At 40.7% G+C, this 22,918-nt stretch overlaps 1 protein-coding gene across 7 annotated transcripts in view; it reads right to left on the bottom strand.

The window, feature by feature from the left end:
* The window catches only part of DNMT3A (DNA methyltransferase 3 alpha), a 119,353-nt gene that overhangs the window by 12,111 nt on the left and 84,324 nt on the right, over positions 1–22,918 (bottom strand). For all 7 annotated transcript variants that reach the window (XM_083360585.1, XM_083360588.1, XM_083360589.1 and 4 more), the window contains 5 exons: positions 7,442–7,654; positions 6,063–6,221; positions 2,869–2,976; positions 1,761–1,917; positions 1,319–1,468 (listed from right to left, as the gene is read on the bottom strand). In XM_083360585.1, coding sequence (XP_083216711.1) covers positions 1,319–1,468; positions 1,761–1,917; positions 2,869–2,976; positions 6,063–6,221; positions 7,442–7,654 — 787 coding nt within the window. The remainder of the gene's footprint in view (positions 1–1,318; positions 1,469–1,760; positions 1,918–2,868; positions 2,977–6,062; positions 6,222–7,441; positions 7,655–22,918) is intronic.

The following is a 22,918-nucleotide window of genomic DNA, read 5'->3' as shown; positions in this document are numbered from 1 at the left end:
ATCTATTATCAGGTTAAGTGTGTTGGGTGAACACAGCAAATATTTTTTTCTGTTTATTAATATTTTCACGGAGTCCAGTTCCGGAACTAGTGAAAACAAGAAAAATATTGCCTTTGTATTAGAGAATTAGACTAAATGTAGTCTTGGAGAATGGGAGGCCCCATCATTCTCTCCTTTTATCTATCCACATTTTTCTGGTTCCATCCATTTTTAAGTATAATTTTTGGCAGGCTATATGAGGCTAAAAGGGACGTGGTGGCTCAGTGGGTTAGGATGCTGAGCTTGTCGATCAGATGGTCAGCAGTTTGGCGGGTCGAATCCCGCCTGTTACTCGTCCCAGCTTCTGCCAACCTAGCAGTTCGAAAGCACGTAAAAATGCAAGTAGAAAAATAGGGACCACTACGGTGGGAAGGTAACAGAGTTCTGTGCGCCTTTGGTGTCTAGTCATGCCGGCCACCATGACCACGGAGATGTCCTCGGACAAGCGCTGGCTCTTCAGCTTTGAAACAGAGATGAGCACCGGCCTCTAGAGTTGGAAATGACTAGCACGCATGTGCGGGGGAACCTTTACCTTTACTATGAGGCTAATATGGAATTTGGCCCCCAGAAAATTGCTCATACCTACCTTAGATCAGGATGAAATTCATGAGTTATTTGTAGCTATTTCTACCCAAGAGTTACCCTTTATCTGGGTTTTATTTTTCTTACAAAGGCCTGTTACTGCATGTTTGTTATAGTCTGGAAGCAGACTTCCAGAAAATCTCTGCATTACTAATCATCATGTGATGGTGGCAGTATATCCCCCCTTCTCTTTCACTTTCCACTATCGAAGTTCTCAAGTTAGAAAATGGAGGACAAGTTGAGCTTTGGAATGGGTTTTTATGATAATTCAATGAAAGACAGGAAAAGAGAAACAGGTGAGCTGCAATATGGGGAAAGGTGAAATTAAAAGACTGGGGCATGGGGGAAAAGACCAACTGTACAGATAAGAACGGCATGCACTGCCCCTCCAAAGAACGGATGAACATGAGGAAGCCCTATATCTTACTTTATGTGAAGTGTAGACTTGTTGAGGACAAAAACTAGGATTTTGTAATACTTTCAATTTCGCCTTTTCTGCAGTGGGGGGAACTACAGCATGCCCCAATGGTCCCACAAACAGCAGTAAGATAGGACCTTGAGCGATAGAAGTACGTAGTGGTTTTGACTGTCTACCCTCAGATATAGTTTGGGATTGGAAAAAAAGTTAAACAAGTGGAGATTAGCTGGGACAGCCAACAACCTCCAAGTTACCCATTCCATTCTGCCCCAGGTATACCTCGGGTGCGCTCATCTATGATTTCCTTGACCTTAGGCTTCTCAGCTGTGCTTTTCCTTGGTTTTTTGGCTGGTGGAGGAGGGGCATAGGCAGCAGCTTCTGGTTCCCCCCACATGTCCGTGTAAACCTCCTTGTAGGGGTTGCGTTCCTCTGAGATGGCAGAAAAAAGTACATCAGTGGGCAGCAAGATAAGCAGGGTGGGAAATCAAACTTTGACTCTTTTGATTTGGAGGCTTGTCTGTCATCAGACTTTGTGAAACATGACAGGGTGCTACCTCCAAAGAGTTGTTTATCTGATTGTTCTGGTCCTGTGGAATCCTGCTATCAGAAGACAGGACTCTACCACACCCAGAGACAAATTGGCCCAAATCGCTTGTTATCCCAGCTCCATTCTAGAATAAGGGGCTTTGGGAGCTGTGATGATTTAGCTCCATTTCTTTACCTTCAGGAGGCTCCAATCCCTTTGGGCCAGATGGCTGGAACCCTCCTAAGGCCCATTCAATCATCTGTTTGTTCTGGATTTCTACCACTTTGGATGTGTCTGTTTCGTCATTCTCTGGACAGGATGGAAAGATCTTGCCTGATCTGCTACTGGCCACCTGGAGGGGAGACAGACGGGCAGAAGGGCCAACTGATTCTGGAATGAATGGTGTTCCGCTTGTACAGATGTCTTTCCCACGCTTCATAATTTATTTTATTGTATTTGCATCCTACTTTTTCTCTCAGAGTAAAGGTCACGCCCACAGAATCTTCTTTAATTTAATCCCCATAACAGATGGATAGGTTCAGATAGGTTAAGCTGGTGATCCCTGAATTCCATGATCAAAATGGAACTTGAGCTTGGTTTCCTGTTCCTGGTCTAAGACCTTAACCACTATTTTACACAAACAAAAATGATGTTCCCCAATCTCAACATATTTCTTACATTCTTTTGAATCAGTGAATCCGTCCAAGACAATACTGGAGGAAGCTATTTTCCCCAAAGTCAGATTGTTCATGTTTCCCAAAAAGTGTTGAGTTTTCTCTCCTTTCTCTTCTCATTTTTATTGCCTTCTCTTTTAATGCAAAGCTTTGCTTGCTTCTAGAACTAAGGAGAAGCTTCCTGACAGTTAGAACAATTAACCAGTGGAACAACCCGCCTCCAGAAGCTGTGAATGCTCCAACACTGGAGGTTTTTAAGAAGAGATTGGACAGCCATTTGTCTAAAATGGTATAGGGTTTCCTGCCTGAGCAGGGGGTTGGACTGGATTACCTCCAAGGTCCCTTCCAATTTTACTATTATGATTATGAATATAACTACCTCAAATTATTGAATGGCACACGTTGCATAAGGATACAGTGAGCAATGAAAGGATATTCCTTTTTCTTTCTCTGGGATAGCCAATCTGAGATCGGACAGATGGGACAATTTTGAAGATTATTTCTGTCCATCTATGAGCAGTCCATCTTATGTCCTGCAGATATCCTTATTCCACCACAGAAGTTAGTCACTACAGGGGAAAGACTGCCAGGAAAACAAGTCCCAGAGGAATGACAAAGGTAGTGCTTACCTGCAATACTTCATAGATGGCCTTTCGATACATGGGCTGCTTGTTATATGTGGCCTGGTGAAAGGCGCTAGCGAAGGAGCTGAGTGGAAGCAGTTTCTCCACACAGACCTGCCGGAACAAAGAGATGAGGAAAACGATACCAACTTGTTTCTTCCCTATGAATAGCACGAGACTCTTAAGGCTGGTTCCTCCACAGCCTCACAGAAGGCTCTAGAGTGAAGTGGGAAACAGAATGGAGGATTGCGCAACACATTACTTTCCTTTTTAAAAGTTTATTCTTCCCCCCAAAAAATGTTTTGCAGTGGTGAATTTAAGAAGCAGGATGGGTCTCTCACAAAATATATACTGCATATACTTAATGCAGTTATTTCATCCATCCTGAACCTGTCAAGCACAGATATTATTCCCAATATTGCAGTCTTTTTTTTCCTGCCGGTCACACCAGACAGAGTCAGATATATCAAATAAATATTTCTCTCACACATGTAAGGAAAAGGCAGAGTTACCCCCACTCCTCCCTCTTCAGGAAGAAGCAGCTTTTGAGAGACTGCAGGCAGTTCTCTTAGGAAAGGGAAAGAAGACAGAGGAGGCAGAGATAAAAGAGAAAACTGGGACCATTCTCCTTCAGCAGATTTAAATTTAAAATTTCTACAAAAGAAGTTTAAATACACTGAATCGGAAGGAGCAAAATCTGATTCAATGCTCTGTTTCTCTTTAAATCTTTGATTAGAACTGTGCTAAGCTTAATCTTTGTTTAAGCGTTGTGTAATTATATTTATTTTCTTCACATAACGTAGGAGTATTAAATTTCTGCCTTCAGGGCATCTGTGTTGTCGAGCTCTTAAAATTAGTTTTAAGTTTGTCGCATCCTGTGATTGGCCATAATCAGTCTGATGGGTTTAGGGGTATTTTAACACTACTGTATTAATTTATTGAATTGGGCTGTAGTATTAAATATTTTTTTTAATTTTTATATATTGTATTTTATTGTATTGCCCTGTACACCGCCCTGAGTCCTTCGGGAGAAGGGCGGTATAAAAATTAAATTAAATTATATTTATATTTTCTGTTGGATCCTTTTAAAAATTCCATTGATTTGCAGTTGCTGGATTCCTGGATCAGAACAGAATTATACTTTATTTTTTCCAATACAGATTATTTCCCACACCTTTTCAACTCAATGGAAATCTGACCCTTCTCTACTTGGCTAGGGAGATATTTATTCAACATTTACATAATGGTTTTCACTAGCCTGATACTGATTCTTAATTTACAAGCTTGAGAAGATTGGGAAGTCAACTGGGTTGATGGGATATCCCAGGGGTAGGCAACCTTGGCTCTTTTATGACTCGTGGACTTCAACTCCTAGAATTCCTGAGCCAGCACAGCTAGTTCAGGAAGTCTAGGAGTTGAAGTCCACAAGTCATAAAAGAGCCAAGGTTACCTACCCCTGGATATCCCATAAAAGGGCAGCGAAGAAGCAGAGAAGGGAGGAAAGGGAAGGCAAGTTTGAAAGGACAGATAGCTAGACTGGTGGGATAAGAGGAGGATGGGGCTAAGTGCATTGGCCTTGCCTTACTTGGCCTCAAAATTACTTCATGGTCTCTGAAGGCTTTTTTTAGTCAAAACCAAGAACAACAAAGTAAGTTCTAGGTTTTCTTTCTGCCAAACCATGGCTGATCCAGTAATTTAGCAAACAAGAGAACATGACATTTTTGCTTTTTCTTTGAAACAAAACATTTCTCTTTTACACTCATAATCATTTTGTTAAACAGTTTTTCCCACCTCACAGAAACAGTGTAACATGCATTAACACATGAATAATCTGCAAAAGTATACAAATTAATTACATTCAAAAATATTTACCCTTTATTTTAAATCACTAGGATTTCAAAATACCGGTAGAATTTTTTTATGGAAATGAAAAAGCTAAAGATAAACCTTCTATCGGTAGTGTTGATAAAAGCCAATAACTTCCTATTTTTGTGACTCAGGGTTTTTTATAATTGCTGCTACAAATAGAAATATCAATACAAAATAAATGAGGAATGAAAAATGACAACGGCTGTTTTCAAAACAAAATTTAAGTGAATTGTAAAAAAAAAAAAGCTCACCATTATTTCCCATTAAAATTTCAAAGTTCAAATTTCATTGATTTTTTATTTCCAGTGTAAAGGTTTTCCTTTATAAAGTTCTATCATCATTTTAATCCATACATACATTAAATATAATTATTAAAAGGAGGTAATATATTTATTTCTTGCCAGTTCTAACCACAATTAAATCATGTTTTATATTTTAGGGGGCTGTAGTATTGCAAAACTTGCAAATCCTTACTATATTGTAACTGTATTATATTACTGTTTTGTGATTGTGGCACCACACATATCACAGTTTTAGAAACAACAAAACCTTAAAAAAACTGCTGATTAATTTGAGACTCAGAAACTGGACTATACTCGTAGTTATGGAACAAAGTGCTGAATAAACAATGGCTAAATTCACACATTGTAGTAAACCCTAATGTGGTTACTTTCATTCTGGCTTAGCACATTGTATTAATCCAGGAAGCACAGCTTGTAAACTAAAGCTTATGGCACAGATAAACAACCTGAAGTCTCAGAATTGTATGCAGTCTTGAATACTCCAAGTCCTAAGAGACTCCTTAAGTTGTTAACAGGTTGTACTTTCCAATGTTCTAATAAACCTTGACTGATCAGGCTTCTGAATTCAACCTCTGAAGCACTATGTTCCAATCTGCAGCATCACAGGTATAAGAGATTGTCCAGGGTGTGACACCTACCTCTAAATAGGCATAAAGACATGGGTGTGTGTGTAGGGGGGCGCACTCAGGTGTGATGTCAAGATATTATAATATTCAGCTAAAGAAAGTCATTTTTGCCCCAAAGGAAAACTTCTTCAGTGGGCAGTTTTATCTGCTACCTTTTAGCACAAAAATGAGCTGCTATGCTATTTTCAGCTGGATTTTAAAATGTTTTAATGTTAATTATACAAGGATTGCTTTCAGTAGTTGAAAGTTGACATATAAATATTAGACATAAAATAGATAAAATAATAAAGTAAGAGCACAAAGAGGACTGTTCATACGAAGAAGCAGGTTCATAAGAAAAAGCAGTCTTTTTCTTCCAGTTTGGGACCTTTTCAGAAAACCCACCTTGAGCTCAGTCACTTACCACAGAGAACTTCCCATCACCGAACCACATGACCCAGCGAGTTCCTTCAGCAGCCCGGCTCCTGCCAGTCATCCACCAGGAAACAATGCGGCCTGGCCACCAGGAGAATCCACGCAGTTTTCCCCACACCAGCTCCCCGATCCCAAACCCCCGGCCATCCTGCAGTTGAAAAGAAAAAAATAAGAAAATCATTATAGTGACTGGAAAAATTGAAGGGAATCACATGTAAATACTCAGTCAATGATGGCCGGGGCTTCTACTAAAACCTCTAATTTTGGATGATTTTTATGAAGGCTCTGGCACAGTTATTAATCCCATGTGCATGATTCACAGAGAACATGCTGAAGAACAGATATAACATATATAAACAAGGTGAGCAAGCAATGCTTTGGAAGAAACCTGAATGTGGCTGGAACAGAACTTAGGAAATGGGAAGGGCAAGGAGATGAGCCTTGAAAGACTTTACAGGAGGAAAAAGCAGATGGGCAGGAATTTATTTTATTTATTTATTTTTCACTTTTCTGAATCAGATAAGACATTCACCTGCTGACTTTTCTAACAGTGTCAAACGTTTTCTGACAGTGTCAATAGCTACGTGAAAAGATCTGACTTCTCATTAGCCCTCTTAAAGTTCACTCTCGTCTACAAGTGCCATCCTGTTTCTTTACCCACTCAACTTCCTAGATCCAGACTTTGGCCTCTTCTTTATTTGTTCCACATTTTTTCCCCTTTTCTTCACCTGTAGGTTCTTCCTCACAACCCCTATGTAAAACAAACTTCTTAAGTCTATTCTTCTCTTCCATTTTCTTGCCCTTCTTCATCATTATTCATGTGTCCACTTCAGGCTCTTCCATCTGCACTGCATATTCCAGGGGGTAGCCAACCTTGGCTCTTTTATGACTCGTGGACTTCATTTCCCAGAATTCCTGAGCCAGCTGGGAGTCCATGAGTCATAAAAGAGCCAAGGTTGCCTACCCCTGGAATATTCACTGCATCTATTATCTAGCCCAGGGGTCGGCAACCTCGGCTCTTTTATGACTCGTGGACTTCAACTCCCAGAATTCCTGAGCCAGCTATGCTGGCTCAGGAATTCTGGGAGTTGAAGTCCACGAGTCATAAAAGAGCCGAGGTTGCCGACCCCTGATCTAGCCGGAGCTTCAGTGGATAAAAAGGAATCAATAGGGACAGTTTCTCCCACCAGCATGGCACTTTTGATGGGAAAGGTAGCACTTCTTAGCCATTTCTCCCCTTTAATTCAACTAGCAGTAATACAAACACAAATGCTGTTTGGAGACAGGAAAAAGCTAACTAGGGATGCCTCAAGAACGAGAATGGTGGGAAAACAATCTTCGGGGAGCAGAACTCTGTCTCTGATTCACCTCATATTCCGGCTCATCATCAGCTGACTTGGATATGCTCTTGTCTACAGCATCAGGCCCCACAGGCTCTGGGGTAGTAGCCACGCTGGGAGAAGCAGGGTCAGTTGGCTGCTGTGAGGCTGGTGGGCTAGCTTCCTCCTCCTTCTGAGGCTCGCTCCGTGGTGTTTCTTCCACAGCATTCATTCCAGCAATTACCTTAGCTTTCTTTTCAGCCTGCAGAAAGAACAGAGTGAAGAAGGTAGAGAGTTGTGAGAACGTTCTTGAAGAATTTATTTCTGAGTTAAGTTTTACTCTTCATCTCTCAATAACTGTATTGTCGTAATGTGCTAAACTTGGTTACTGAATTAATCTATTTTCTGCTTTCTCACAAGTAATAAGGACTGGCATTACACACTATATTAAGCTGCCCTTAACACAAAACACATACAGCATGTTAGATAGATACAACTACAGGTAGTCCTCAATTTACAACCATTCATTTAGTGACTGTTCAGAGTTACAATGGCACTGGAAAAAAAATGACTTAGGACTGGTTTTCACACTCACCACCTTTGTAGCGAACCCATGGGCACATGATCAAAATTCAGACGCTTGACCACTGGCACGTATTTATACTGGTTGCAACGTCACAGGGTCATTTTGTGACCTTCTGACAAGCGAAGTCAATGGGGCACAACTTGTGTTACTAACTTAATAACTGCAATGATTTACTTAACAACTATGGCAAGAAAGGTCATAAAATGGGGCAAAATTCACTTAACAACTGTCTTACTTAGCAATGGAAATTTTGGGCTCAAATGTGGTCATAAGTCAAGGACTACCTGTATTAAGTATTTAAATCTCTGATTGTGCCTGTTGTGTGAATACAGGCATTATTATGACAGTCACATTGGTTCACTTAGTCCCTCTAAAGTAACAGCCTTGGTGGAGCAGTGGGCTAATGCCTCCTCAAGTAACACCAGCTGCCTGCAATTAGTGCAGGTTCGAGTCCCACCAGGCTCAAGGTTGACTCAGCCTTCCATCCTTCCGAGGTAGGTAAAATGAGGACCCAGATTGTTGGGGGCAATAAGCTGACTTTGTAATAATGCCGCTTGGGAAGGGGCGGAAGCCTTAATAAGCAGGCATATACATAGAATGAAGGCTATTGCTAAGCACATTGGTGTGCTTAAAATTGTAAGCCGCCCTGAGTCTTCGGAGAAGGGCGGGATATAAATGGGATTTTAAAAAAAAGTTATGGAACACTTTTTTCTAAAGCAAATCTAGATGATTTCGAACAACTGGGCTATTTTACATGTACCGGACTGTTTAGCACATGATTCTAAAAGGACTCCAGAAATGAAGTACATCATGTAAATTACCAGAGATTTAGATAAGGTTTTACTGTAATACAACCTGACATAATCTTTGGAACAGGAGAGAATGAATAACATTATATATTACTTTTAATTGCTTTACAATTTACAACAGTCGGCCCAGCCCTCATATCTTCCATATGTCATGTTTCTACCACATACTTGGCAAGCTTTATTTAAAAAAAAATCTAACAGTTGCTTTTACACAATGAAAAAGTGTTGAGGATGTTGTGTGAATCCAGCCTATATCTTATTGCAGGCTGAGGAAATCTGGGAATTGAAATTAATCTATATTAAAGTGCGAAAAACACTAAAAAGATAACAAGTGCTCCTGCATTCAAATGCCTTTGGAGAGCATCAATTTAGGGAAGTCTAAATCATCTTGCATTTGTCTTCACAAAAATCAGAATGAAAAATCATTTGTATTCCCACAGTAAGGGGGGCTGTGGTGGTAGAAGGGACTGCTGGCTGTTTCCTGTCTATGGCAGGAAATGAGAAACTTCAATCTATGGCTGCCAGGGTAGGGTTAGCTTGCCCCACTGGGACAATCCCACATTCCATAACCAAGCAGTATAAGACAGACAAAAAAGTAAAAGCACTAAAAACAGAAGAAAATTAGGGAGGGCAATTCTTCTATGAAAAAATAAAAAATATGTCTTACAGTGTAGGAAAACACTGTATTTAGTGAACTACGCTGCTTTGTACATAACCATAAAATATGTAGTCAGTTGCCTTTTCTCTGTTAGGAACATAATTGTGTGAGGGTGAAGGTTCGTTCTCTGAGCTTGTGGGTCGGTTTCTGAACGTTTCGTTACCAGGCTAGTTAACATCTTCAGCGGCTTTACCTACCCTGGTAAGGAAACATTGGGAAATGAACCCACAAGCTCGGAGAACTAACCTTCACCCTTATCCTACATCCAATCTACAGATATTCATCACTACTACAAACACATTTGTGTTTCCATGAGAATGAAGGAGCTGTCAATATTTTCTGGAATAGATGAAGCAAGAATTACAATATTTGGGCAGTCAGAGACAACACTTAGCAATTTTCAGTTGGTTCAAATACCACAGTAGATGGAGGAAAGTGCAATATAGACTAGGTTATGTTGCACACCTGGAAGAACTACAATTACAGTAGAGAGTATTGGTTAATTAGGTTTTTTCTTTCCTTTTTGCTATACCATCTCTTGTGCTAGGCCTCTCATGGCAGCATATAACAAGAAAACACATTTTGTCCAATTTCAAATAAGGCAAATGAAATATAAATATATTAATACCTATAAAACAAACCAGAAGCAAGAAAAGCACAGAGGAGCTTATCAGGCTACAATATTATACATTAAGCAGGTTAAAAAAACAATTCAGAATATTTAAGTTGCATTAAGCATATTTTATGGTTATGTTACAGTTTTCTTGATTTCCTGCCTCAAAACAACAGGAAACTGATGATTTTCAGCAAAGATGAAATTTGACAGCATAATCTGCATAGTCTCTGGAGGCTGCAAAAAATGTTTGAGATCACAGGATGTCTTGAAGCAGGGCTAAAGTGTGACATTAAATCCAAGCTGGGCAACCAGAATCCTGAACTCTGACCTCAAGTGGTAAGCTGTATATATCAGGCAAATTACAAACAAAAACAACTGCATAGAAGTAGCTTCTACTACACATTTAGAAATTAGAAACTGGCACAAAACTCTTACTAAATATGTATTATTATTATAAGCATGCTTATCTCTAGTTGCACTATTAGGAAGGTTTAACCCAAAGACACTTTCCCCTTTTCTCTTAAGAGATGAATATGTTCTCAAGAAAGAGAAGAATGAAATTATCACAGCATTGTCTCAAGATGAGAACAGGCATGAGCCATAAGGAAATATTTTTAGGTTTTCTCATATCATAGCTAGAAGAGATAAGAATGCCTTCTTAAATGAACAATGCAAAGAAATAGAAGAAAACAATAGAATAGTGAGGACCAGAGATCTTTTCAAGAAAATTGGAGAGATGAAAGGAACATTTCATGCAAAAATGGGCATGATAAAGGACCAAAATGGCAGGGACCTAACAGAGGCAGAAGAGATTAAGAAGAGGTGGCAAAATTACACAGAAGAACTATACAAGAATGAGCTTAACGTCCCTGATAATCACAATGAGGTGGTCACTGACCTCGAGCCAGACATCCTAGAATGTGAAGTGAAGTGGGCCTTAGACAAGCTGAGCAACAACAAAGCTAGTGGATGTGACAGTATTCCAGCTGAGCTATTCAAAATCTTAAAAGACGATGCAGTAAAAGTGCTACACTCAATTTGCCAGCAAATTTGGAAAACTCAACAGTGGCCACAGGATTGGAAAAGATCAGTTTACATTCCAATTCCAAAGAAAGGCAGTGCCAAAGAATGTTCAAACTATCGCACCATTGCACTCATTTCACATGCTAGTAAAGTTATGCTTAAAATCCTACAAGCTAGACTCCAGCAGTATGTGGATTGAGAACTACCAGAAGTACAGGCAGGATTTCGAAGAGGCAGAGGAACTAGAGATCAAATTGCTAACATACGCTGGATCATGGAGAAAGCTAGAGAGTTCCAGAAAAACATCTACTTCTGCTTCATTGACTATGCTAAAGCCTTTGATTGTGTGGATCATAACAAACTGTGGCAAGTCCTTAAAGAGATGGGTGTACCAGACCATCTTATTTGTCTCTTGAGAACCTATATGCGGACCAAGAAGCAACAGTGAGAACTGGATACGGAACCACTGATTGGTTCAAAATTGGGAAAGGAGTCCAGCAAGGCTGTATACTGTCGCCTTGCCTATTTAACTTATATGCAGAGGACATCATGAGAAAGGCAGGGCTAGATGAATCAAAAGTTGGAATTAAGATTGCCGGAAGAAACATCAACAACCTAAGATATGCAGATGACACCACTCTAATGGCAGAAAGTGAAGAAGAACTAAAGAGCTTCTTGTTGCGAGTGAAGAAGGAGAGTGCAAAACTTGGGTTGAAACTAAATGTTAAGAAAACCAAGATCATGGCATCTGGCCCTCTCAATTCCTGGCAAATAGATGGGGAAGAAATGGAGGTAGTGACAGATTTTATTTTCCTGGGCTCCAAGATCACTGCAGATGGGGACTGTAGCCAAGAAATTAAAAGACGCTTGCTCCTCGGGAGGAAAGCAATGGCAAATCTAGACAGCACACTAAAAAGCAGAGACATCACCCTGTCAACAAAAGTGTGTATAGTCAAGGCTATGGTCTTCCCAGTTGCAATGTATGGCAGTGAAAGCTGGACCATAAGAAAGGCTGAGCGCCAAAGAATTGAAGCCTTTGAACTATGGTGCTGGAGAAGACTCCTGCGAGTCCCTTGGACTGCAAGGCGATCAAACCGGTCAGTCCTAGAGGAGATCAACCCTGACTGCTCTTTAGAAGGCCAGATCCTGAAGCTAAAACTCAAATACTTTGGCCACCTAATGAGAAGGAAGGACTCACTGGAGAAGAGCCTAATGCTGGGAAAGATTGAGGGCAAGAGAAGAAGGGGACGACAGAGAATGAGGTGGCTGGATGGAGTCACTGAAGCAGTAGGCGTGAGCTTAAATGGACTCCAGAAGATGGTAGAGGACAGGAAGGCCTGGAGGAATGTTGTTCATAGGGTCGCGATGGGTCGGACACGACTTCGCAACTAAGAACAACAACATATCTTAAATGTCACAAATATTACAAAGGAGGGATAACTGAAAACTTTCCTATGGACTGTCAAACATGAATACATCAAATGCCTATCAGTTCTGTCATTTTCCAATTCTTTGGCATTGCAGTGGTCTCAAGAAGGGTGACAGCAAGAAGAGGGCATGGGAGAAATTAGTTTCTATCTATTTGTCTGTCTATCTACACGCACACACACACACACACAAATCAGGATTAAAACAAATACTTATCTTCTCCACCTGGAGCTGCTCTAAAGTGAATAGGATTTCCAGTCATTGCAAGTATAAATCACATTGTGAATTAACAGAACTGGATTTCTGTAGCCTCTCCTATGAAAATAGCTAAAGTGTTTCCATACACAAAATAAAATGCCAAAATCAAAGACATTTTTCCCATATACACACAGACACAGATATATATTATATTTGATGACAGAACAGCAAGTCACATTGGTGATCAATGCAAATCATAAATGGTCTCTAAACATTTAAATTGAGACAAAAATAAGACACTTAGCCATCTTTATTATCCAAATAAAATTTCTCCTTCTCTAAACTGATTTACGGATTGTTATTTTTTTCATTTATTACATAATTACAAGATAAATAGTTTTCAGTTTGTACTTTTAATTCTGAAACATTCTTATCTTGCATTGGAAATATCTCTGGCAAAACACAACTATAAGAGACCCACAATGCAGATCTGGGGCCAGCACTAAACATTTCTTCCCCCATTGATTAGATGGGCAATTCCCAGAGTGATAATGAGTCTTCTGTAGGTGCACTCAACCAGGACTTTTCTCCCCACAAAATAGCTAGCATTTCTTTACTATCTTTTAGTATCTTCATTATCTAACTTTTTCCACCAATTGTCTTTTCTATTTTTGCCCTGTTGATTACTTACTTTGAATAGATGCTTTTACAGAGCATCTGTGAGCCTGCCTTTGCTTTGCCTTTATCCATACTGGCTAATGGCTATTATGGTATTGTATTATGCTTTTTACTACTTCCCTTAGCAGTAATAAAAGTAATTACCAAATTATTTCTGCTTATTATTTGTTACTTTGTAAAGTATTTGCATAAGAAGGCCTACAATTTTTATATTTAGCTTGCCACTTGGAATATAGTCATGGATAATAGCTCCTGTCACGTATAAATTTTATGAACAAAACAATTTTAAAAACTAAGCAGGTCTCTGTAAAAATTTATTTTTAAAAACAGGACCCAGAGTTTAATCTGTATATGGATGAGAAATACATCCTTGCTTAACTTTCCGGCCAAATACCAAATAAAATTGTGTATTTGTACAATCAATGAAGCATAAGCCAATCAAGTGGACTAGCGAGGTCTAATCACTTTGTTACCCTTATCGCGTCTGCAGATAATCGCCCGGCCGCCCTGTTTAGGGTGACTCGCTCCCTCCTTAATCAAGAGGTGAGGGAGGAACCCTTGCAGGGTCGTGCCGAGGAGTTTAATCAACATCTGTCGGACAAAATCGCTCGGATTCGGACCAGTCTGGACTCTGACTGGGCAGAGTCTGACGATCAGGACACGGGCGGTCTTGTCGATATTACCTGGGAGGAGTTTGATTCTGTGACTCCGGAGGAAGTGGACAGGATTATGGGGAGGCTGAACTCCACCACATGTTTATTGGACCCGTGCCCTTCCTGGCTGGTTTATGCAGCCCGGGAGAGGACATGAAGCTGGTTCCAGGCAGTTATATCGGCTTTTCTGAGTGAGGTTAGCTTCCCCGCCGTCTTGAAAGAGGCGGTGGTGAGGCCTCTCCTCAAGAAGCCTGCCTTGGACCCAGCTGTGTTGAACAACTTTCGTCCGGTCTCCAACCTTTGCTTCCTTGCGAAGGTTGTTGAGAGTGTGGTAGCGCATCAGCTCCCTCTGGTCCTGGATGAAGCGGATTATCTAGACCCATACCAATCGGGTTTCAGGCCCGGGTACAGCACGGAGACGGCATTGGTCGTGCTGGTGAATGATCTCTGGAGGGCTCGGGACAGGGGACATTCCTCTGTCCTAGTCCTATTAGACCTCTCAGCGGCTTTCGATACCATCGACCATGGTATCTTGCTGCGGCATCTCAGGGGATTGGGAGTGGGAGGCACGGTTTTACAGTGGTTCTCCTCCTATCTCCTGGGATGTTCGCAGTCGGTGTTGACAGGGGGGAAGAGGTCGACCTCGAGGTCTCTCGTTTGTGGAGTTCCTCAGGGGTCGGTCCTCTCGCCTCTCCTGTTCAACATCTATATGAAACCGCTGGGTGAGATCATTCGTGGCTTTGGAGTTGGGTATCATCAGTACGCTGATGATACCCAGCTTTTTATTTCGACCCCAAACCACCCCAGTGATGCCCTCAACGTGATGTCCCGTTGCCTGGAGGCGGTTCGGGTCTGGATGGGGAGGAACAGACTTCAACTCAACCCCGACAAGACTGAGTGGCTTTGCATACCTGCATCCCGGGTTAATTCGGATATTCCATCTCTCTCTATGGGGGTGAATTATTACCCCCCGTATATAGGGCTCGCAACTTGGGAGTCCTCCTAGATTCACGGCTCACTCTGGAAGATCACATGGGGCTTTCGCCTAGGTTCGCCTGGTGCGCCAGTTGCGGCCCTATCTAAGCCGGGATGACTTATGCACGGTCACTCACGCGCTCGTGACCTCTCGTCTGGACTACTGCAACGCTCTCTACATGGGGCTGCCCTTGAGGACCACCCGGAGGCTCCAACTGGTACAGAATGCAGCCGCGAGAGTTGTGTTGGGAGTCTCCCGATACTCCCATGTTACACCTCTGCTCCGTGAGCTGCATTGGTTGCCAGTTGTCTTCCGGGTGAGATTCAAGGTACTAGTAATGGTGTTTAAGGCCCTACATGGCAGGGGTCCGGAGTACCTTAGGGAACACCTGCTGCCGGCATCAACTTCCCTTCGTCCTGTACGTTCCCACAGAGAGGGCCTCCTCAGGGTGCCACCGATCAGAGAATGTCGATTGGTGGCCCCCAGGGGGAGATCCTTCTCTGTGGGCGCCCCGGAGCTATGGAATCAGTTACCGGTTGAGCTCCAGATGGCGCCCGATCTTCGCTCCTTTCGTCGCGATCTAAAAACATTCTTATTCGAACAAGCCGGCCTGGCCTGACGGGGGATTGGTGGGGGTTTTCTATTGCTGTTTTAATATTGTATTTACTGTTTTTAGTGGGCATATATTTAATTTTTTTAACTTTTGTAACTTTGTATTTTTATTCTTGCCCTGTTCACCGCCCTGAGTCCTTCGGGAGAAGGGTGGTATATAAATATTATTAAATAATTAAATAAAATAATTTTTGCACCATGAATATTTATGATATTACTCAGGTGGGATCCCTGTGAATTTTCTCCAAGTACAGGGTTAAGAAAACATTCCTTGTGGATATTATCATATTTCCTCCCTCAACATGGCATGCTGCTGGACTAATACAAACATGAATAACAAAAATGGAAGGATCTTGGAGTGTATTCAGAAAATGTCTTCAGCCTCACAAGTACTGCACCCCCTGTGCTACTCATTAAAGCAGCTCACTCTTTTTAGGCTTCTGAATGAAAAACAAATGCAGCTGGTTTAACAACTACACTGTATAACAAGTTGACTCCGTAATGCAGTGGCATCTTTTTCAGTCTCATGCATAAGTATAACAAAAAAAAAGGTCACTTTAATGTACAGATAGTCCTCAACTTACAACCATTTGTTGTTCTGTTTAGCAATGGAAATTTTGGGCTCATTTGCAGCTGTAAGAATTACCTGTATAGCAGAGGTACAGTACTTGCCTGAGTTCTGAAACACTTGCTCCAAGTTTATTGGAGAATGGTTTGGGGGAAAACATATAATAGATATAAATACATGGCTGCACTATCCTCTTTTGATCCCCAAAACAACCTGATGCATAATTGTGTAGCAGAGTGTTTTGTACACTTTTGTATAGGAGTGTTCTTCTCTTCACAGCTTTAGGAATTAAGCTGGATTTCTTAATTTCTGTTATATATTCTTGCATTGGAAAAATACATATGTGGTCTGATATTTATACCAGAATGGAAGTAAATGGCTATTTATCTGCTGTGTCTTAATCTCTCGCCCCCATGAGCTTCTTGAATGATAGGAAGATATCCAAGATATGCAATTCCTTTACCGGGTAAATTACTTCAACATTTATTTTTGCCCATGCCAGTTTTTAATGCTGCTTCAGAAAGATGGATAGAGCAACCACAGACATCCATATGGAGTGGGAAAATGACATAAGGTGTATTGTGATAAAATCCGCCCCCCTGTATAGTTACATGCAATGTATGTCTGAAAGTGTGGAGTTCTCATCATGTCATGAAGCATATTTCATCATTTTAGCATTAGGAATTGAGGCCTACGGTGGCGATACAGTAAGTCAGAAGGAAGGGCGTTGGTTAAGCCATGGCCAACAGAACAAACAACATTGGGAAGCAAACAAAACCCGGGCAGTAAAATAGGAGCCCTGGTGATGAAGTGGCTAGAATGCTGTATTGCAGGCTAACTGCCCACAGTCAGGAATTTGATCCTGATTGGGCTTAAGATTGCCTCAGCTTTCCATTCTCCTGAGGTTGATAAAATGAGGACCTAGATCAGGGGTCTTCAAACTTGGCCCTTTTATGACTTGTGGACTTCAACTCCCAGAATTCCTCAGCCAGCTTTGCTGGCTGAGGAATTCTGGGAGTTGAAGTCCACAAGTCATAAAAGGGCCAAGTTTGAAGACCCCTGACCTAGATTGTTGGGAGGCAATATGCTGACTCTGTAAACCACTTGGAGACTGCTGTAAAGCACTGTGAAGCAGTATCTAAGCCTAAGTGCTATCACTATTGCTCTTAAGGGAGTGGGGAGTCTGCAGGTGCCTATGTATTCCTAAAACATAACATTATAGCTTGGCACAACTCAACCTGAATGCATTAACTTAACTTTCTATGTTCAGGCAAAACTACATTCTAAAATAAACTAAACCATTAAGCTGTTTTCATTTAACATCCTGAGGCAAAAAAAACCCTAATCAACTTTGCACATTATTATATAAACACAGCCTGAAGATTTTTAACCGTCTTGGATAACACTGTATATGAAATTGGCCAATACATTATATAGGCACGCATACCAAAAACAACCTTCTCTGCATATGGAAAATATTCACATAAAAGATTTTCATTCCCACAGGCAGAACAGACATACACGTTTTTCACTGAAAACAAATGGACTTAAAACAACTTTTCCCATGTTGCTGCCAGATTACTAATTCCATCATCCTGAGTTGACCTACCAATTGAGTGAAGGGTTACTGGACACAGCATAACTCTTCCTTGTCTCCAAAAAATACAGTGGTGGGTGTTCTAGAGATGCAAAGAATGTAGTCTAAAATAGCCCCCAAAGGATAACAGAATAATGTCCCCGCTTTCTGACATAAGGAACTCTTTTTTGTTTTACATGCAAGAAATCTGAAACTACAAAACTAAATTAAGGATTAGGCATATCTAAAGAAAAGTGATGTTGTTTTATGTTTGCCTCTGAGTTTAGTATCATGGATGTTGAACCCCTCTGTAGGTCATGCCCAAGTAGTTCTGAGGAAGGCTGACCTACAGGAAGAGAAGGAGGTATCCAGGAAACCCCACTGTGTACTATTTCTGGGCTGTATTAGAGAAAGATAGTGTCACACTTTCTGAGAACTGAGCCTCCTCTAAAGTAAATGTGTTTCCGTTGCTTACTTGCAAAGGGGAAAAAAAATAAGAGATCAAGGAAAGAATTATGTTCCTGAGATTAAAGATATGAAAAATAAAAGAGTTTCTGTCTGACCTAAAACAGGTCACAATGAGAAATCTCAAAGATATTCTCTTGAATTCTGAAACTACAAGTTTCTGCTGTTAGTAGCAGTTTATTGTTTTTATTTATTTTTAAGTTTGGTAAGGCTGCCCAACTCAACCAGCATACAGCAGAAAAACAAACAAATCGAAGAAGAAAAACCTCCACTGAATGCACAATACTATAAATATCAAATATAAAATCGTAACCAAGCAGGTAACTAAACAATCTCAAGGAGACTCCCACTCAACTAGCCCAGAAAGCCTGGGGGAAGAGTCAGGTCTTAACAGTTTTCCTAAAGTCAAGAAGAGCAGGGGGGGCTGTGGTATATTTGGGGGGGGGTTGGGGGGTAGGAGATCATTCCACAAAACAGGCATAAAGTGACAAGATTTAAAAGAATCTGAAGCATGCCCTCCCTGTGTTGCAACAGTCCATAGAAATCACAAAGGTGCTTTCCACTTTCTCATCCAAGATGCTCCATCGGTTCCAATAGAAAGTAGTTAGTTTAACTGCTTTAAACTTTTGTTAATCGAATAGAAAGTAGTTAGTTTAACTATATTTTGGCTGCATTCACACAGCACACTTGATACAGTTATGGTATCTTCGGAGTCTGCATGATATAGTACACTAAAACTAAACTAATAAAAAAATTGGGTTCATTCGACACATTAAGTTACAAAATATTAATTCAGGTATATTAACTGCCAAGTAAATGTAGCCATTTGCTCTTCACCTCTCCTCATTAAGAAAGCTGTCAATGCAGCCTTCATCCACCCATGGGTTCTGTGATTATATTAATTCTGTGATTCTATCAGTTTCTCATGGCTTGAAAGCAATGGCTTCCACTTAGTTGTAGGGCTAAATTCAAATACTAGTTTTGACCTTTATAATTCTTCACTTCTTAGGAACATACTATCTCACAGATGTCTACGTATAAAGTTTAACAGAAACTTTTGTTTAATGCAGGGGTAGGCAACCTTGGCTCTTTTATGACTCATGGACTTCAACTCCCAGAATTCCTGAGCCAGCTTGGCTGGCTCAGGAATTCTGGGAGTTGAAGTCCATGAGTCATAAAAGAGCCGAGGTTGCCTACCCCTGGTTTAGTGTTAGCTAGTTTAGCGGTGGCTCAGTGGGTTAGGAGGCTGAGCTTGTCGATCAGAAGGTCGGCAGTTTGGCGGGTCGAATCCCGAGTGCCGCGTAACAGAGTGAGCGCCTGTTACTCGTCCCAGCTTCTGCCAACCTAGCAGTTCGAAAGCACGTAAAAATGCAAGTAGAAAAATAGGGACCACTCCGGTGGGAAGGTAACAGCATTCCGTGCGCCTTTGGCGTCTAGTCATGCCGGCCACATGACCACGGAGACGTCCTCGGACAAGCTCTGGCTCTTTGGCTTTGAAACGGAGATGAGCACTGGCCCCTAGTCGGAAACGACTAGCACGCATGTGCGGGGGAACCTTTACCTTTTACTCAGAAAATAAACTTCTTGGTGCTAATACTCAACTCCTAGGGAGACTTGCTTAGTACCTATTTTTCTTGATAGAAGAGAATATTTATAGCTCAGGATTGAACTATGAAGTCCTTGGTGCTTTCTGAGCTTGGTTGTTTTGTTGCAAACATTGCAGTGCACTGCATGATATTACAACATCATCAGTGCTAGAAGGGAGTGGGGTTTGCTCTCAATTTATAGTCTTAATGGCTTCCCTGTCATTGTTGGTAGGAATAGTCTTGGCGTGGTTTACCATGGTCAAGGTTTTCCAGTGGAAACTATACTTAATTCTGTCCATGTGTTGTGAAATTAAAGAGTTTTCATCAAGTCTTCTAACTGCTAGTCTTCCATTTGTCCTATGTAGTGGCTGTTGCACTCTTTACACTATATGTAATGATGTTACTTAGTTTGGTAATGAAACATCTGCAAGAGAACAACCAAGCTCAGACAGCACCAAGGGCCCCTCACCTAATTTTTGACAGCAGGAGAATAAACTTGAGAACCTCTGTACATTGCCTAAGAAAGGACATAAATCTTACAATGAAAAAATGGTGTGGTTTGTAATCACGCTTCTTCAAAATGCAAGTTCTGTTTAATTTTGTTTAAGTTGTACTTTAGGATTTATCTTTTTAATTTTTAAATTATTTTACCCGTTGCATTTTGCACTCTATTTTTTGTAATTTTACAATTTAAAAAATAGGAGGAAAACATTTCTTTTAAAATACTATTGTTCACTAAATACATTTGTGCATGCCTTCAAGTCAATTTTTGACTCTTGGCAACTATCTGGACATGCCTCTGCAGATTTCTTGGGGGGGAAAGTGGTTTGCTACTGCCTTCTTCCTAGGCTGAGAGGGAGGGCCAAGATTACTCAAGGCAGAACTAGAACTCACGATCTTGGCATATGGTTCAAATAACCATTATTTTAGCATGTTATGCAAAGCAAACTATCACATATTGAGCCAAGGTTAAAAAACATCCTAGGTCCTGGCGACAACACAAATCATCCATGCAAATTTCTTAACAATATGGAGCAATTTTCCATTGCCTCCTTTGGAGATGTTTTTTCCCCAAATTCCTAACTTACAGCTCTGGAATTTTCCCTTCCAGGTACTAAAATGTATCTGTTTAGTTTCCAAACCTGAACAAAGCTGCCCAGATTCTTCCATATACTGACTCGTGTTTCTAAAACTACAACTGTATTTTGTTAATCCAGGTTCAAGAATAAGCAAACTATATGAGTCTAATCACTCGCCTTCAATGCTTTCTGGGTTTGCACAAGGGAGATTTTTGTTAGCTCAATGATTTCTGCATTAAGAAAAAACACTGTTTATATATCTTGGTTTTGCAAAGCCAGCATGTTGTAGAAGCCAGAAGAGTGAGCTTGGAAGAAAGACACAGCTCTAAATTTTTACTAAGTTACAAAGCCTCTTGAGTGGATCTGGAGCAAAATTCTCTACTTCACATGGACAATGGCTATGATATAATGCTAAAAGACTAGTGCTCTTGAGAACCTCAGAGAAAAGAACAGGATACAAATGTCTCCTGGTAAAATCCACTTAAGAATGCAAGCACTTAAGTCCTTGTTTGCTAACTATAAAGCTGGATTTTTCAGTCCTTGTACTCTATAGCTAAATCTAAATGGTTCATTTAGTAATACAGTGCCCACATGACCCTAGGGAATGTTGCTAAATATCGGGAAGTAACACAGCCAATGGGGCTTTTATTTCAGCATCTCTGTTCCTCTTAAAATGACTGTGTTCCCAATACAGGCCAGGCAATTGGGGGAACTGTAAATGTTAATACTTTCATACATGGTGGAGAAATGATCTGGTATTTGAGGAGCAGGAGGAGTTTCAGAGAAAGAGAATCCCACACCCAGGATCCCCTTTCCTTTGAAAACAATGATATCAAACTGCTCTGATTGTGTATGTTTATGAAACAGGGTTTATCAGTAGATATCAAGAACACACCCAACCACTAATGAAGAGGCTCTACAAGCCAAAGGAACTGGGAAGAAGGAAGGAAAGTAAGCAGTCAAAATTGGAAATATTTCAGAGAGGCACATCTTACCAATTTTACCTCCATTGTTTAACTGTCTCTTAGGCAAGAAAGTAAACAATAGATTAGCTAATAATCAATGTGGAGACAGATAAAGGGAATTGTCCTTGGTCAAAAGACATTTTTTAAAGAACCAAAGTCTGCAAAACTCCATTTCGCAATGGTAAAAGTGGAATGGCCTTTTATATTATGAGAAAAATCTCAAAATTCCCTCTTTTAAGCTACTTGTATGCTTGGTATAAAAGCATGACCGTGCAAAGCATCAATAAGGCTGTAACTTCCAATCCCATTGATTTATACACTTGCCGTAAGCTAGCTATTTCTGGGATGGGCACTCATTATTTTTTTCTAATAAGTGCCTGTGGAGAAACAATTCCCTGCTTGACAGAAATAATAAAACGATGTGAACAGGAGGCAAAGGCTGCAGAAGGGTTATGTTTTGTTTTAAAAGATGTAAACAAAGGGGTTTCTTGCTCATTCTATTACTGACTCTCATTTGGGAGGTCCACATGTCCTATTCTCCCATAAGACTGTCCAGGGCTGCAAGATTTCCCCTGTTGGTGGCTTCTTCCACAGCTTTCCTTAGTCAGCAAGGGGCCCTGTTCTTTCATTTAAGCCATCGGGACTGTTTTATTCAACCACTGACTCAAGGGATCATGTAAGCATTCCTTATTGACATAATGCTCTTGCTGAAAGGTCACTAACCCCAAATACCCTGACTAGTCTAGAAGAAGTCAATGTAGGTTTACACAGCGTGGAAGAGTCATACTGGATAGTATTAGGAGGCTTCTGAATTATGGAATTAGTTTGTCCGTTAAGAACTAAATATATTTTATTCTTTAAAGTCGTACTGAAAGGCCTGCTGAAGTTGCTATTTTCTTCCTAACAGTTTCATGGGCTGGTTAACAGCTTTAATAAAGAATTATTTGACTTAAATTGTTTCTAATACCTGCTGTGCTCCAAAAATAATCACCTTATGAACCATCCTTTCTATACTTAGCAAGAGCATACAGTCCTGAATAGTGAGGAAGA

Source organism: Vipera ursinii, assembly GCF_947247035.1.
Source record: "Vipera ursinii genome assembly, chromosome: 1".
In the NCBI taxonomy this organism is placed as follows: Eukaryota; Metazoa; Chordata; class Lepidosauria; order Squamata; family Viperidae; genus Vipera; species Vipera ursinii.
The sequence above is the reverse complement of the archived record's forward strand: the minus strand, read 5'-3'. Positions and strand labels throughout refer to the sequence as shown.